This window comes from Ranitomeya imitator, chromosome 2, assembly GCF_032444005.1.
Source record: "Ranitomeya imitator isolate aRanImi1 chromosome 2, aRanImi1.pri, whole genome shotgun sequence".
NCBI classification, from domain to species: Eukaryota; Metazoa; Chordata; class Amphibia; order Anura; family Dendrobatidae; genus Ranitomeya; species Ranitomeya imitator.
Window position 1 is genome coordinate 572,116,070 of NC_091283.1, and position 16,827 is coordinate 572,132,896.

Here is a 16,827-nt window from a genome sequence, read left to right on the forward strand (position 1 = left end):
ACAAGGCTCATACAGTACATACTATACATGGCAGCAAACCGTCCCATGCAGTAAAGCCTTGATGTAGTGAAGCTAAATGACCTCTAGGTGTCACCCTATGTCCATGCTACCTATGCGTACGATACGGTGTTGGAGCTCCATCTGGCGGCCATGCTCGTCACTCACACCCATTGATTACGGAGTGTGTCCGAAGTGCTCAGCCGCGTAGACACAAACATAAATATACTAAAAACTAGATCGGGTCACGTTCATGATGTATTAACCTGCTGCATTCCCGCCATTCTTAGGTCATTTGATGAACTGTTACTTCCGCTGTCAACGTGGCTTCACTTCCGCTCAGGTCACAGCTCCGTTCCCCGTACCGGAGCTCGGGCTGCGGCAGGACAGGATGAGCGGCGGGCAGTGCGCAGGCGCAGATCGCTTCTATTACCTGCAGACTCTGGTGACCGAGTTCCAGGACACGGATAGCACAGGTGATGTGTCCATAGTGTCACTGTGCGTGCGGCGCCCTGAGGCTATGTTCACATTTGCGGTGCGTCAGGCGCAACCGCGGCAACGCATGCGTCATGTGCCCCTATATTTAATGGGGGGCGCATGAACATGCGTTGTGGTGCGTTTTGTGACGCATGCGTTTTTTGGGTGCAAGCGTCAGGGCGCAGAGGACGCTGCTTGTTGCATTTTTTTTTGCGCTATAAAAATGAACGCATGCGTCACAAAACGCAGCGTTCTGCTGCGTTTTTGCGTGTGTTGTGCGTTGCGTCGCCGACGCAACACACAACGCAAATGTGAACGTAGCCTTACACAGGCGTGCGGCACCCTGACACAGGCGTGCACAAAAGGCGCAGGACGCTGTTCAGAAAGGCTCCCTTCACATCAGGCACATGGCATAAAGTTGCAGGTGTCATCCATAGGCTGCCATGTAAAATCAATAAATGTACATGTTATATAATATTTTTTTGTAGCCATGGACTACTGTATTCAAGGCGGAGCAGGCCGCACTTTCACTAGATGTCGTGACCTATAACTACGTTCCTGGTGAATGGCAGAGGACATGTGGCACCATCATTCACTGTATGGGCACCGCAGATTTGATCACCAACTAATGTGCACCCAGTGGGAGACGGGGCACACACTAATGTAGGGTGTCCTTGTCATTGGCCAGAAGGCAAGCAATATGTCACAGTGCCTAACTCTTCACCAGATAGCAACCATCCTAATGACCCAGCAGGTGACCGTGCCCATCCTGGTGACCTCTTAGGGTATGTTTCGCGGTCAGGAAACACAGCGTCCAGATGGTTACAGCATTGTGGATGGGATTTTCTGAAATCCTGTCTCCACTATGCGTGCAGGGCTGCATCCGGCTTCCCTGCGTATACGCACATGTGGCGCGTCTTTCCAGACCGCAGCATGTCTATTTATCTTGTGGATATGCTCAGTCTCTGCAAGATAAATATCACAGTCTAATGTATAGGGTGCGGTGATTCCACATGGTTCAGTGAACACATCCGGAATCACACAATGTACAAAAGCTGGCAGCGCTTTGGATGGAGCGGGCATGTGCTAATACTGACCATGGAAACCTACCCTTAGGGGTAGAACGCAGGCAGTGAGGAAGGAATTGGTACAATTGATTTGCTAGGATTTTAATTTTTATGTCACCCAGGAAACCCCAAATTTATACTTCAAACTAGTCATAGTCTTGTAGGAAATGGAGCAACAATAAAAATTATTCTGTATGTCTTTAAATCCTATACTACTTTCCCCCCAAAAAATGACTTTAATTGGTAATATTCAAATCGGGGTGCTCAGTGCACCCGTGGCGTGGCTAGAAACCTCAGTGCAAAGTTGCACCCAATGTATTTAGAATACAGCCTCTCCTTCTGTAGTGATTGATGTAGGGCAAGACTGTTATGTGATCACTGAGGCTATGTGCACACATTGCGGATTTTACTGCGGATCCGCCGCCGCGGATTCGCAGCAGTTTTCCCTGAGTTTACAGTACCATGTAAACCTATGGAAAACCAAATCCGCAGTGCACATGCGGAAAAACCACGCGGAAAGGTAGCGTTGTTTATTCCGCAGCATGTCAATTCTTTGTGCGGATTCTGCAGCAGTTTACACCTGCACCATAATAGGAATCCGCAGGTGTAAAACCGCAGGTGGAATCTGCAGGAAATCCGCAGTGCAGTTTACCTGCGGATTTACCAAAATCAGTCTGGAAAAATCCGCACCACTTTCCGCAACGTGTGCACGTGGCCTGACACTGTGCAGGAGAAAGTACACAGATCACTCTCTCCTCGCCTCTGATATTGCTGGTGTTTTTGATATCGCTTCAGTGCAGGAGAGCACACAGATCACTCTCTCCTCGCCTCTGATAATGCTGGTGTTTTTGATATCGCTTCAGTGCAGGAGAGCACACAGATCACTCTCTCCTCGCCTCTGATAATGCTGGTGTTTTTGATATCGCTTCAGTGCAGGAGAGCACACAGATCACTCTCTCCTCGCCTCTGATAATGCTGGTGTTTTTGATATCGCTTCAGTGCAGGAGAGCACACAGATCACTCTCTCCTCGCCTCTGATATTGCTGGTGTTTTTGATATCGCTTCAGTGCGGGAGAGCACACAGATCACTCTCTCCTCGCCTCTGATATTGCTGGTGTTTTTGATATCGCTTCAGTGCAGGAGAGCACACAGATCACTCTCTCCTCGCCTCTGATAATGCTGGTGTTTTTGATATCGCTTCAGTGCAGGAGAGCACACAGATCACTCTCTCCTCGCCTCTGATAATGCTGGTGTTTTTGATATCGCTTCAGTGCGGGAGAGCACACAGATCACTCTCTCCTCGCCTCTGATAATGCTGGTGTTTTTGATATCGCTTCAGTGCGGGAGAGCACACAGATCACTCTCTCCTCGCCTCTGATATTGCTGGTGTTTTTGATATCGCTTCAGTGCAGGAGAGCACACAGATCACTCTCTCCTCGCCTCTGATAATGCTGGTGTTTTTGATATCGCTTCAGTGCAGGAGAGCACACAGATCACTCTCTCCTCGCCTCTGATATTGCTGGTGTTTTTTATATCACTTCAGTGCAGGAGAACACACAGATCACTCTCTCCTCACTTCTGACATTGTTTCCTCTATCACTTCAGATCAGGACAGAGTGCAGACAGATGACACTCTCCTCCCAGCTGACATCACTACACAGCTATACCCCAGAGATGTTAAGGGTATGTGCACACGTCAGGATTTCTTGCAGAAATTTTCCTGACAAAAACGACATTTCTGCCAGAAATCCTCATGCGTTTTTGATGCGTTTTTTGTGCGTTTTTTCCCAAATGCATAGAATAGCAGGAAAAACGCAGAAAATCAGCAAAATTAATGAACATGCTGCTTTTTTTTACCGCGATGCGTTTTTTTCGCGGAAAAAAACGCATCATGTGCACAAAACATAAACCAATGTTCCCCAAAATGTCATTGGGGAAAAAAAGGCATAGACTAAATTTAAATTTTCTTGATTTAAAACCAATTTTAATACGTAAATAGCATAAAAATATACAAAAAACAAGGGTAAAGCTCACAGTACATATGATTGGGAACAATAAATAATACCGGGAAATGAAATAATGAAAAATGTATGCAGCTTCTGAGGAACAATATATTACATACTAGACTATGTTTCTCAAATGGTGAATCATAAATAACCTGTTATCTCATTGCCCTCACTAATGGCTTATTAGAAATAAAGTGCAAAGTGCCTGTTATAGCATAATATTACTGGACTACTGCATGGCATAAGACTGCATTGTGCTCAATCAAATGGGGCCTAAACACCCTCTATACCTTGCCATGCACACAAAATATGCAGCTATTCAGCGCACAACGCAACATTAATAGACTGACGTGGGGTATAAGCAGGGCCGTATTTGCCACTAGGCACGCGAGGGCACGTGCCTAGGGCGGCGACATTGCGGGGGGCGGCACCTGAGCAAGGTGTGTTTTTTTTAATTTTTTTATAAGGCCTGGGTCAAAAACACGCCCGACGGCGGGAATTATGAGTGCCATCAGCCATGCATAGGGAGGGAGGGGGGGGGGGGAATTATGAGCCATCAGCCATGCATAGGGGGGGAGGGGGGAATTGTGAGCCATCAGCCATGCATAGGGAGGGGGGGGGAATTATGAGCCATCAGCCATGCATAGGGAGGGGGGGGGGAATTATGAGCCATCAGCCATGCATAGGGAGGGGGGGGGGAATTATGAGCCATCAGCCATGCATAGGGAGGGGGGGGGGGAATTATGAGCCATGGCCATTATACAATATGGAGCATCATGTGGGGTCATTATACAGTATGGAGCATCATGTGCGGCCATTATACAGTATGGAGCATCATGTGCAGCCAATATACAGTATTGAGCATCATGTGGGGCCATTATAAAGTATGGAGCATCATGTGGGGCCATTATAAAGTATGGAGCATCATGTGGGGCCATTATACAGTATTGAGCATCATGTGAGGTCATTATACAGTATGGAGCATCATGTAGGGCCATTATACAGTATGGAGCATCATGTAGGGCCATTATACAGTATGTGGAGCACTGCGTAGCCATTATACAGTATGGAGCACTGCGTGGCCATTTTTTTTTGTTTTAATTATTGTATATGAAACAGTGTGATCAGCAGTGCTAAATGGGTGTGGTTGGGACTTGGATATGGGTGTGATTAGTTGTGAAATGGGTGTGGTCAGAGGCGTGGCCCAAAATTTGCCACGGCGCACGTAGTGTGCCGCAACCTTTACACCTTTTTCCCTTCTTCAAAAGTTGGGGGGTATGGTACCGCATTTCCCAGATCACAGCAAGTACCGCAAATCCCATAGGGAATGAATGAAACCAAACGCAGTGTTGCCGTAAGTGATCCGTTACGCGGCGGATGCAGAAAAATTGCCCGATCTGCTGCAAAAGGCGACTTTCACATCAGCGATTCTTGCCAAAGTCACTGCGGATAGTGTCATACTCACCAATGGGGGAGGCAGCACTAAAAGTGCCTAGGGCAGCAGAAACTGTAAATACGGCCCTGGGTATAAGTATTAGTGAACTTACATGGTCAGCAATCCCGATAAAAAAAGATGTTCCACAACGACCCCGACAGCGCCGTTTCGCCTGACTGGCTTCCTCAGATAGGGGGCATATTAATGTTGCGTATTTTTATGCTATTTACGTATTAAAATTGGTTTTAAATCAAGAAAATTTAGTCTTGCCTTTTTTACCCCAATGACATTTTGGGGAACGTTGGTTTATGAGCATGATTTTGAGGTGTGCTAAATATTTTGGGACTTTTGATAAATTTAATGTGCACAAAACATGCAGAAAGCATTCTAAATGATAGGATGCAAATGTATGTGGTTTTAATGAGTTTTTACAGCGTTTTTATCACGAAAAAAACACAAAAAAACCTGAACATGTGCACATACCCTAACAGTGAGGAGAGAATGATTTGTATGCACTGTCCTGCACTGAAGTGATAGCAGAGGAGAGTAGCAATATCAGAAGTGAGGAGAGAGTGATTTCTTTGCCGTCTCCTGCACAGTCAGTGCACATATAACAGAGGTTTATTTTCAGACAGTGCTGTAAATCAATATAGAAGGAGTGGCTGTAATCTATATATGTTGGTGGTACCGTGAACTTATATATTACAACTAGCTGAAGAGCTCGGCGTTGCCTGGGCATAGTAAATATCTGTGGTTAGTTATAGCACCTCACTTCTCTCATTTTCCCCCCTCACTTCTCTCATTTTCCCCCCTCACTTCTCTCATTTCCCCCCCTCACTTCTCTCATTTTCCCCCTCACACCTCTCATTTTCTCCCTCACACCTCTCATTTTCTCCCTCACACCTCTCATTTTCTCCCTCACACCTCTCATTTTCTCCCTCACACCTCTCATTCCCCCCTCACTCCTCTCATTCCCACCTAACACTTGTCATTTCGACCTCACATCTGTCATTTTCCAATCACTCCACTATTTTCCCTCACTCCTCTCATTTTGCACTCACACCTTTTCATTTTCACCTCACACCCCTCATTTTCACCTCAGTATATACATGTTTGTCATCTCCCTTATATATAGTATACACCTGTATGTCATCTCCTGTATATAGTATATACCTGTATGTCATCTCTCCTGTAAATAGTATATACCTGCTGTATGTCATCTCCTCCTGTATATTGGATAAACCTGTATGTCATCTCTTCTGTATACAGTATATACATGTATGGTATGTAATCTCCTCCTATATATAGTATATACCTGTATGTCATCTCCTGCATATAGTATATACCTGTATGTCATCTCCCCTGTATATAGTATGTACCTGTATGTCAACTCCTCCTGTATATAGTATGTACCTGTGTCATCTCCTCCTGTATATAGTATATACCTGTATGTCATCTCCCCTGTATATAGTATATACGTGTGTTATCTCCTCCTATATATAGTTTATACCTGTGTCATCTCCTATATATAGTATATACCTGTATGTCATCTCCTGTATATAGTATATACCTGTGTCATCTGCCCTGTATATAGTATATACCTTCTGTATGTCATCTCCTCCTCTATATACCTATGTGTCATCTCCTCTTTTATATAGTATATACCTGTATGTCATCTCCTCCTGTATATAGTATATACCTGTATGTCATCTCCTCCTGTATATAGTATATACGTGTCATCTCATCCTGTATATATGTGTGTCATCTCCTCCTGTATATAGTATATACCTGTATGTCATCTCCTCCTGTATATACTATATACCTGTGTGTCATTTGCTCCTGTATATAGTATACTATATTCTAACGCATCGGGTATTCTAGAATATGCATGTCCACGTAGTATATTGCCCAGCCACGTAGTATATTGCCCAGCCACGTAGTATATTGCCCAGCCACGTAGTATATTGCCCAGCCACGTAGTATATTGCCCAGCCACGTAGTATATTGCCCAGCCACGTAGTATATTGCCCAGCCACGTAGTATATTGCCCAGTCACGTAGTATATTGCCCAGTCACGTAGTATATTGCCCAGTCACGTAGTATATTGCCCGGCGACGTAGTATACAGCACAGAGCCACGTAGTATATTGCCCAGTGACTTAGTATATTGCCCAGCCACATAGTATATTGCTCAGCCCACGTAGTATATTGCCCAGTCACGTAGTACAGTCATGGCCAAAAGTTTTGAGAATGAAACCAAAATTATATTTTCACATGATCTGCTGCCCTCTGGTTTTTATTAGTGTTTGTCTGATGTTTATATCACATACAGAAATATAACTGCAATCATATTATGAGTACCAATAGGTTATATTGACAGTTAGAATGAGTTAATGCAGCAAGTCAATATTTGCAGTGTTGACCCTTCTTCTTCAAGACCTCTGCAATTCTCCCTGGCATGCTCTCAATCAACTTCTGGACCAAATCCTGACTGATACCAGTCCATTCTTGCATAATCAATGCTTGCATTTTGCCAGAATTTGTTGGTTTTTGTTTGTCCACCCGTCTCTTGATGATTGACCACAAGTTCTCAATGGGATTAAGATCTGGGGAGTTTTCAGGCCATGGACCCAAAATCTCTGTTTTGTTCCATGAGCCATTTAGTTATCACCTTTTCTTTATGGCAAGGTGCTCCATCATGCTGGAAAAGGCATTGTTGGGCGCCAAACTGCTCTTGGACGGTTGGGAGAAGTTGCTCTTGGAGGACATTCTGGTACCATTCTTTATTCATGGCTGTGTTTTTAGGCAAGACTGTGAGTGAGCCGATTCCCTTGGCTGAGAAGCAACCCCACACATGAATGGTTTCAGGATGCTTTACAGTTGGCATGAGACAAGACTGGTGGTATCCCTCACCTCTTCGTCTCCGAATAAGCTGTTTTCCAGATGTCACAAACAATCGAAAAGGGAATTCATAAGAAAATAACTTTGCCCCAGTCCTCAGCAGTCCACTGCCTGTACCTTTTGCAGAATATTAGTCGGTCCCTGATGTTTTTTCTGGAGAGAAGTGGCTTCTTTGCTGCCCTCCTTGAAACCAGGCCTTGCTCAAAGAGTCTCCGCCTCACAGTGCATGCAGAAGCACTCACACCAGCCTGCTGCCATTCCTGAGCAAGCTCGGCACTGCTGGCAGTCCGATCACGCAGCTGAAACAGTTTTAAGATACGGTCCTGGCGCTTGCTGGTCTTTCTTGGGCGCCCTGAAGCCTTTTTGACAACAATGGAAGCTCTCTCCTTGAAGTTCTTGATGATGCGATAGATTGCTGACTGAGGTGCAATCTTTGTAGCTGCGATACTCTTCCCTGTTAGGTCATTTTTGTGCAGTGCAATGATGGCTGCACGTGTTTGTTTAGAGATAACCATGGTTAACTGAAGAGAAATAATTTTACCAAGCACCAGCCTCCTTTTAAAGTGTCCAGTGATGTCATTCTTACTTAATCATGACTGATTGATCGCCAGCCTTGTCCTCATCAACACCCACGCCTGTGTTAATGGATCAATCACTAAAACGATGTTAGCTGCTCCTTTTAAGGCAGGACTGCAATGATGTTGAAATGTGTTTTGGGGGTTAAAGTTCATTTTCTGTGCAAATATTGACTTTGCAAGTACAGTAATTGCTGTTAAGCTGATCACTCTGACATTCAGGAGTATATGCGAATTGCCATTAGAAAAAATGAAGCAGTAGACTTTGGAAAAATTAATATTTGTCTCATTCTCAAAATTTTTGTCCATGACTGTATATTGCACAGCGACGTAGTATACAGCACAGAGCCACATAGTATACAGCACAGACACGTAGTATATTGCCCAGCTACGTAGTATATTGCCCAGGCACGTATGTAACAGGTTACAAAATAAAAATAAACATATACTCGCCATCCGAAGAGCCCGTTGTAGTTCCGGCGCTTGTGTGCGGTGCACCCGGCAGCTTCTGGTCCCAGGATTGGTATGAGCGCAGGACCTGTGATGACGTCGCGGTCACATTACCGTGACGTCATGGAAGGTCCTTCTCCCATAGCATCTTTGGAAGTGGAACCTGCTACTTGCAGTGCCGAGGACAGGATGCGACGACGGAGGGTGAGAATTAACGTTTTTTTTATTATTATTATTATTTTTAACATTAGATCGTTTTGCTATTGATGCTGCATACGCAGCATCAATAGTAAAAAGTTGGTCACACAGGGTTAATAACTGCGTAACCGGAGTGCGTTACACCGTGGTCCGGTAACACTGGCATTAACTCTGTGTGAGGGCTGACTGGAGGGGAGTATAGAGCGGGCACTGACTGCGGGGAGGAAAGAGCGGCCATATTGCCGCCGGACTGCGGGCGTCGCTGATTGGTCGTGGCAATGGTCGTGGGCGTTTTGCCAAGACCAATCAGCGACTTGGCTTCCATGACAGACAAAGGCCACGACCAATGAATATCTGTGACAGAAAGACAGAAGTGACCCTTAGACAATTATATAGTAGATACCTGTGTGTCATCTCCCCTGTATATAGTATGTACCTGTATGTCATCTCCTGTTTTAGACCTCTTTCACACGTTATTTGGTCAGTATTTTTACCTCAGTATTTGTAAGCTAAATTGGCAGCCTGATAAATCCCCAGCCAACAGGAAGCCCTCCCCCCTGGCAGTATATATTAGCTCACACATACACATAATAGACAGGTCATGTGACTGACAGCTGCCGTATTTCCTATATGGTACATTTGTTGCTCTTGTAGTTTGTCTGCTTATTAATCAGATTTTTATTTTTGAAGGATAATACCAGACTTGTGTGTGTTTTAGGGCGAGTTTCATGTGTCAAGTTGTGTGTGTTGAGTTGCGTGTGGCGACATGCAGGTAGCAACTTTTGCATGTGACAGGTTAGTGTAGCAAGTTGTGTGCAGCAAGTTTTGCGCATGGCGAGTTTTATGTGTGATGCGTTCTGAGTATGTGTAAGTTTTGTGTGAGGCAATTTTTCCACGTGTGCAAGTTTTGCATGTGGCGAGTTTTCCATGAGGTGAGTTTTGCACGTGTGGCGAGTTTTGCGTGAGCCTAGTTTTGCATGTGGCGAATTTTGTGCGTGGCGAGTTTTGAGCGTGGCGAGTTTTGAGCGGTGACTTTTGTGTTTAGACTTTTATGTGGCGAGGTTGGCATATGTGTGGTGAAATGTGTGCTGAGGATGGTATATATGTTCAAGCACATGGTAGTGTGTGGCGCATTTTGTGTGTGTGTTCTTATAATAATAATAATTTTATTTATATAGCGCCAACATATTCCGCAGCGCTTTACAAATTATAGAGGGGACTTGTACAGACAATAGACATTACAGCATAACAGAAATACAGTTCAAAACAGATACCAGGAGGAGTGAGGGCCCTGCTCGCAAGCTTACAAACTATGGGGAAAAGGGGAGACACGAGAGGTGGATGGTAACAATTGCTTTAGTTATTCGGACCAGCTATAGTGTAAGGCTCAGGTGTTCATGTAAAGCTGCATGAACCAGTTACCTGCCTAAGTATGTAGCAGTACAGACACAGAGGGCTAATACTGCATAAAGTGTATGAGAACATGATGCGAGGAACCTTTTTTTTTTTTTTTTATTATAAATAGGCCACACAGGGATCGTTAGGTTAATGCATTGAGGCGGTAGGCCAGTCTGAACAAATGAGTTTTTAGGGCACGCTTAAAACTGTGGGGATTGGGGATTAATCGTATTAACCTAGGTAGTGCATTCCAAAGAATCGGCGCAGCACGTGTAAAGTCTTGGAGACGGGAGTGGGAGGTTCTGATTATTGAGGATGCTAACCTGAGGTCATTAGCGGAGCGGAGGGCACGGGTAGGGTGGTAGACTGAGACCAGAGAGGAGATGTAGGGTGGTGCTGAGCCATGGAGTGTGTGTGGTGAGTATCTCATGTCGGGGCCCCATTTTAGCAACTGTACGGTATATACTCTTTGGCGCCATTGCTCTCATTCTTTAAGTCCCCCTTCTTCACATCTGGCAGCTGTCAATTTGCCTTCAACACTTTTCCTTTCACTTTTTCCCCATTATGTAGATAGGGGCAAAATTGTTTGGTGAATTGGAAAGCGCGGGGTGAAAATTTCACCTCACAACACAGCCTATGACGCTTTCGGGGTCCAGACGTGTGACTGTGCAAAATTTTGTGGCTGTAGCTGCACACACACATTTTTTTTTTAGGTAATGGAAGGATAGTTTTGAACATGAAAGTAACTGTTATTATTGCTCCATCTCCTACAAGGCTATAACGTTAGTTTGGAGGGTAAATTTCAGGTGACAGACTCCCAATCTTGATGTCGCTGACATCCAGGTTCTTACTATGGTGGAGCTCTGTAATTTAAAACGGTGATATGAGAAGGGCATCACTGAATTTTATTTATGGGCACAAGGGGAGGAAAACATAATATTTGCTAGGCCTACTTTTACTGATTTTACTTTTCTTTTTTTTTAGATGCCAAAGAACAGGTCTTGGCAAATCTGGCCAACTTCTCGTATGACCCGAAGAACCTCACGTATCTTCGACAGCTGCAGGTTCCAGACTTGTTTCTGGATATGCTGACTGAAGATAATGAAACCCTGGTGGAGTTTGGAATAGGTTTGTGGTACCAGTAAAACATTACATTTTGTGGTTGTAAAGAAAAAATGAAATCCTCAATATAGCCTACTGAGAAATCTATTAGATAGAAATGAAGTGTGCCATAGCAGGCTCAAATCAATCAGATAGTGTGACTCCAGTAAATCTTGTGGACCTCAATGCATAATCTCCAAGAGGGTCCTCAACCATCAATGGTCTTTATTACTATTGGTTTTCTTATATGGGTGAAAGGAGCACTTAGGGCCCTACCTGATTTCAGGGCCCAGGTATTATTGCAACTCCTGGACCTGGACCCATAAGGCCATGTTCACACGTTCAGTATTTGGTCAATATTTTACCTCAGTATTTGTAAACCAAAACCAGGAGTGGGACAATCAGAGGAGAAGTATAATAGAAACACGTCACCACTTCTGCATTCATCACTCCCTCCTGGTTTTGACTTACAAATACTGAGGTAAAATACTGACCAAATACTGAACGTGTGCATGAGGCCTCATAGTTACACCCCTGTAAGGCTCCATCTACTCTAGTCATTGCACGTAATCTGGAAGATAATGTGGCTGGTCTGCAATGCCCGGCACAGCCCATAGACCTAAAAGATGTTGTTTCTGGGGAACCCATGCAATTCAGATATTAATAAAGGGGGCAACACCTGTAACACAGCTTGTGAGGTACTTTAATGTACCTCATGCCAACTAAATGACAACATTGGTAATCTTTACTGACTAACTTCCATCAGTTGATTAGATGCATGGTCATGTAAGGCTTCATTCAGACATCAATGATTCTTCTTATATGCAAAAAGCTGACCAATTTTTATCAGAGTTTGGTCCATGTGTCACTTTTAGTTTCATCAGCTTTTCTTGAGTGCAAAAAATGGATATACATTTCTCAAGTATCTCTTATCCTTTTTCAGTGAAAAACTGTCAGTACATGGATAGCATCCAAGTGCTGTCCAATTTTTTTCACAGACCCGTAGATTTGCATTGGCGAGTTTGATAAGTATCTCAGATCAAAATAGCACGTCTCCATGATTTGGTGCGTACCACTATGTTCACAAAAATACATGGATATGTGAACAGTCCAGTAGACTATAATAGGTACAAGTTGTATCCATGAAAAATACTGAGAAAACCTGACGTCTGAATAAGCCCTTAGTGTGTTAAGAGCGGTTCAGGACTGTGGAGAAGATGACTCTAACAGTAAACAAATATAATAAAGATGGAGGCAACATAGGTGCAAAATACTGATGAGACACTGTGCACTATCCTGTGTGTGACAAGCGCCCTATAGAAGCCTTTTTTGTGCCATTTTAATAATAAGCACTCACCCCCTCCATGAATTCGTAGGTTGTATTTTGCACTTCCATCTTTATGACATGGGTCTGCTGCATCCTGATAGTGCATGAGAGCTGTATTATTATTGACCAGCACATTTCTATAACACTGTAGTAACAGAACCTGTTGTAATCAGGGATCCTAAGCAATTAGAGTGGTCTTACACTTATGATTAGTGGAGGCTCACCCTCTGAGACCTCCAATAATCCTGAGGATGAAGGCTCCTCAGATCTGTTGGAGTGTTCCACCCTGCACAGCGGCACTTAGGCCACCCACCATACAGAGAACCATACAGAGAACTGCAGCACTTGAGCTGTACTCAAGTAAATTGGGACATCTGTAGTTGCCCCTGGGTGTTAGGAGTAGGAGCAACTTAGATATAGGGCTACACCTCTCCTGCAGCTGCTTCATTCTCAAGACTTGTGGGAGGCTTAGTCGTTGGATGCCCACTTATCAGAGTGATGACATATCTTAGCTGTATGCCTTCACATTACAAGATGGAAACCACTTCAATGAATTTAGTATGTAGAAGCAGCAGGAATGTGTTATCACATGGAGCTCATGGTATAATTCGCTTTTTTTCTTCTCTTTTCCAAGGAGGCCTCTGTAATTTATGTCTGGATAAAGCCACGAAGAATCACATTTTGGCTTCAGGGGGTCTGAGCCTTGTTGTCAACTGTCTATCCAGTCGTCGTGAAGAAACTGTTCTCTCTGCTATAACAACTCTCATGTATCTGAGTACAGCTGCCTCCCGCGCAGAAATTACCACCCAGCCTGTGGTGGAGTGCATGCTCAGATTCTCACTCTCCACCAACTGTAGGCTTCGCAATCTAGCCAATGTTTTTCTGGAGGACTATTGCTCTGAAGCACAAGTGCAGGAAGCCCGGACTGTAAACCAGCACACTGCACTCGGTATACCTCTACCCAAAGACTGACCGATCCATGATTTCCCACAGAGACCAGAAACACTTGCGCTAGTAATTATGTTCTGCTGCTACGAGGACTTACATACCATAAATATCAAATGCAGTTGCATATAGAAACATTTTATTATGCTTATTAAAATATTAAGAACAGCCTTTCACACCTCTGCCAACACATCTAGCAGAACGCAGGCTGCAACTAGCTTAAAGGGGTTGTCCGAATTACCACCTAGCCACAGAAAAGGCATTAATTTGTTTATTGGTCGGGTCCAGCCATTGGGACCCCATCATTTGGCAGAACGTGGAACTTTTTTCCACGTTAAAAATGGAGCAGCAGTGCACATGCTCAGCAGCTGCTCCCCAATCATTCCCTGCGGTGCTGACGAGTGTTGTGTTTTCCTTTTTCCGGCAGCCCCACGGAGAATGACAGAAGAGGCAATCAGGCATTCAATCTGTAGCTCCATTTTGTAACGAGGATAGAAGTTTTCTGTCTGGAATTAGAAAAAAAAAAAAAAAAAAACCCATTCAAAGAAAAAAAAAGTGTGTATTCATTTACTAGAGCAGTGCTATTTTCTCCTACGCCTAATTGGGGGACACAGGACCATGGGTGTTTTGCTGCTGCCCCTAGGAGGACACTAAGTACCGTATATACTCGAGTATAAGCCGAGATTTTCAGCCCAAATTTTTGGGCTGAAAGTGCCCCTCTCAGCTTATACTCGAGTCACAGTCGGCGGGTGAGGGGGAGAGAGGTCTGAGGCATACTTACCTGCTTCCGGGGCTCCTGGCGCTGTCCCTGCAGTCCCACGGTCTTCGGTGCTGCAGCTCTTCCCCTGTTCAGTGGTCACTTGGGACCGCTCATTAAAGTTATGAATATGGACTCCACTCCCATAGGGGTGGAGCCGCATATTCATTTCTCTAATGAGCGGTGCCAGTGACCGCTGACAGAGGAAGAGGCTGCAGCACCCGGAGACCAGCTGTCCGGGAGAAGGAGCCAGGGACGCCGGGAGCAGGTAAGTATCTCATAGTTACCTGTCCACGTTCCACCCGCCGGGTGCCGCTCTGTCTTCGCGTCCTCTTGCAGTGACTGTTCAGGTCAGAGGGCGCGATGACGTACTAGTGGGCGCGCCGCCCTCTGCCTGAACAGTCAGTGCGGAGAGACGCCGAGACAGGACGCTGAGGAGCTGCAAGCAAGAGAGGTGAGTATGTCGTTTTTTTTTGTTTTTTTTATTGCAGCAGCATTATACATGACACAGTTTTATATGGCACATCTATGGGGCAATAATCAACGGTGCAGAGCATTCTATATGGCAGAGTACTATATGGCACAGCTTTATATGGCACATCTATGGGGCAATAATGAACGGTGCAGAGCACTATATGGCACAGCTTTATATGGAGCATCTATGGGGCCATAATGAACGGTGCAGAGCATTCTATATGGCACAGCTTTATATGGAGCATCTATGGGGCAATAATGAACAGTGCAGAGCACTATATGGCACAGCTTTATATGGCACATCTATGGGGCAATAATGAACGGTGCAGAGCATTCTATATGGCACAGCTTTATATGGAGCATCTATGGGGCCATAATGAACGGTGCAGAGCATTATATGTGGCACAGTTTTATATGGAGCATCTATGGGGCAATAATGAACGGTATAGAGCATTATATGTGGCACAGCATTATACGGCGCATCTATGGGGCCATAATGAACGGTGCAGAGCATTATATATGGCACAGCTTTATATGGAGCAGTAATGAACGGCATGGAGCATCTATTTTTATTTTCGAAATTCACCGGTAGCTGCTGCATTTCCCACCCTAGGCTTATATTTGAGTCAATAAGTTTTCCCAGGTTTTTGTGGCAAAATTAGGGGGGGTCGGCTTATACTCGAGTATATACGGTAATACAGAAAGAATAGCTCTTCCCCTGCAGTATACACCCACCTGCTGGCTCCAAGTGAACCAGTTCTTGCTGCTGTCTGTAGGAGGCACTTGGGTCTGCTTTCAGACCCCACCGTTTTTATTCTATTTTTCCCTTAACGGACCGAATGGGGGCGATGGATCCTTTCTAGGTTCCGATCTCCCCCGAACCATCAACAGGCAAGAACGCGGAGCGTCCCTCCCCGTACCCTTTCCTGCATCGCTGGATGCCAGCCCTGAGCTCACTTTACGGGAGACGGTTCCTTCACGTTCCGATCTCCCCCCTCCATAGCAGGCGACCACATGGAGTAGCCCTCCATCTACCTCTCCTGGAGCCAGGTGAATAGCCGGACATGATGTTTATGGTGTCCATGCAGCCCCCCACTGCATCACCACTGTTATAGCGGATGATGTAAGGCGGCAGAAGCTCTCCACCCCCTCCCTGACTATGGCAACTGGCGACGGTGGATTAAGCACCGGCCCACGGCATCTACCGTGAGTACACCTACGGGGCCGAGGAGCTGGGAGGTCCTGGTCCCTGGGATAAGGGAGGTCCGCATATACCTTAAAGCCCGTGTGCGTGGGTCATGTCGGTCCGCACAAATGGCGGCCGCAGCGCGCCAGGCCGCAACCGCAAGCTTAAAACTTAGCCCCCAGCTTTTCTCTTGTCGAGGCCGGAACATTGGCTCCGCCCACAGGCGGTTACCGCAGCCCACTCTCTCTGGTGCTTCTCGTTCTGCAAGAAGCGCCTTCTCTTCCTGATCTCGGCGGCCATCTTTGGACACCCACAGGGCTGATGCTGCAGCGCTGTTCCAGCGTTCTGAATCACAGTTTCAGAGATTAGTGATTTTGGTTGACACATTGCGGACCTCCCCCGGGGACTCAAGACACAGGACCTGGGTAAGCTGCAGAAACATAGCTTAACCCTTCCCCTGCTAGTAAGCTCTCTCCTCAAGGCTACACTATGTCTCATTCAAAGCCTAACAAAAAGTCTGGGAAAACCCACACT

General features: G+C 45.3%; 1 protein-coding gene across 1 annotated transcript; it reads left to right on the top strand.

The window, feature by feature from the left end:
- The first annotated feature begins 280 nt into the window (after positions 1-280).
- ARMC7 (armadillo repeat containing 7) lies at positions 281-14,003 on the top strand. Its single transcript, XM_069752166.1, has 3 exons — positions 281-473; positions 11,488-11,631; positions 13,566-14,003. Exons 1-3 carry the CDS (start codon positions 296-298, stop codon positions 13,901-13,903), a joined length of 660 nt encoding a protein of 219 aa, XP_069608267.1. The 5' UTR covers positions 281-295; the 3' UTR covers positions 13,904-14,003.
- Positions 14,004-16,827: the final 2,824 nt, after the last annotated feature.

Bases quoted from the DNA above. Each gene is read 5' to 3' on its own strand.
- ARMC7 (XM_069752166.1), top strand. From the start codon at position 296: ATGAACTGTTACTTCCGCTGTCAACGTGGCTTCACTTCCGCTCAGGTC. The intron at 474-11,487 runs GTGATGTGTCCA...CTTTTTTTTTAG, and splicing joins CCAGGACACGGATAGCACAG to ATGCCAAAGAACAGGTCTTG. The intron at 11,632-13,565 runs GTTTGTGGTACC...CTCTTTTCCAAG, and splicing joins CCTGGTGGAGTTTGGAATAG to GAGGCCTCTGTAATTTATGT.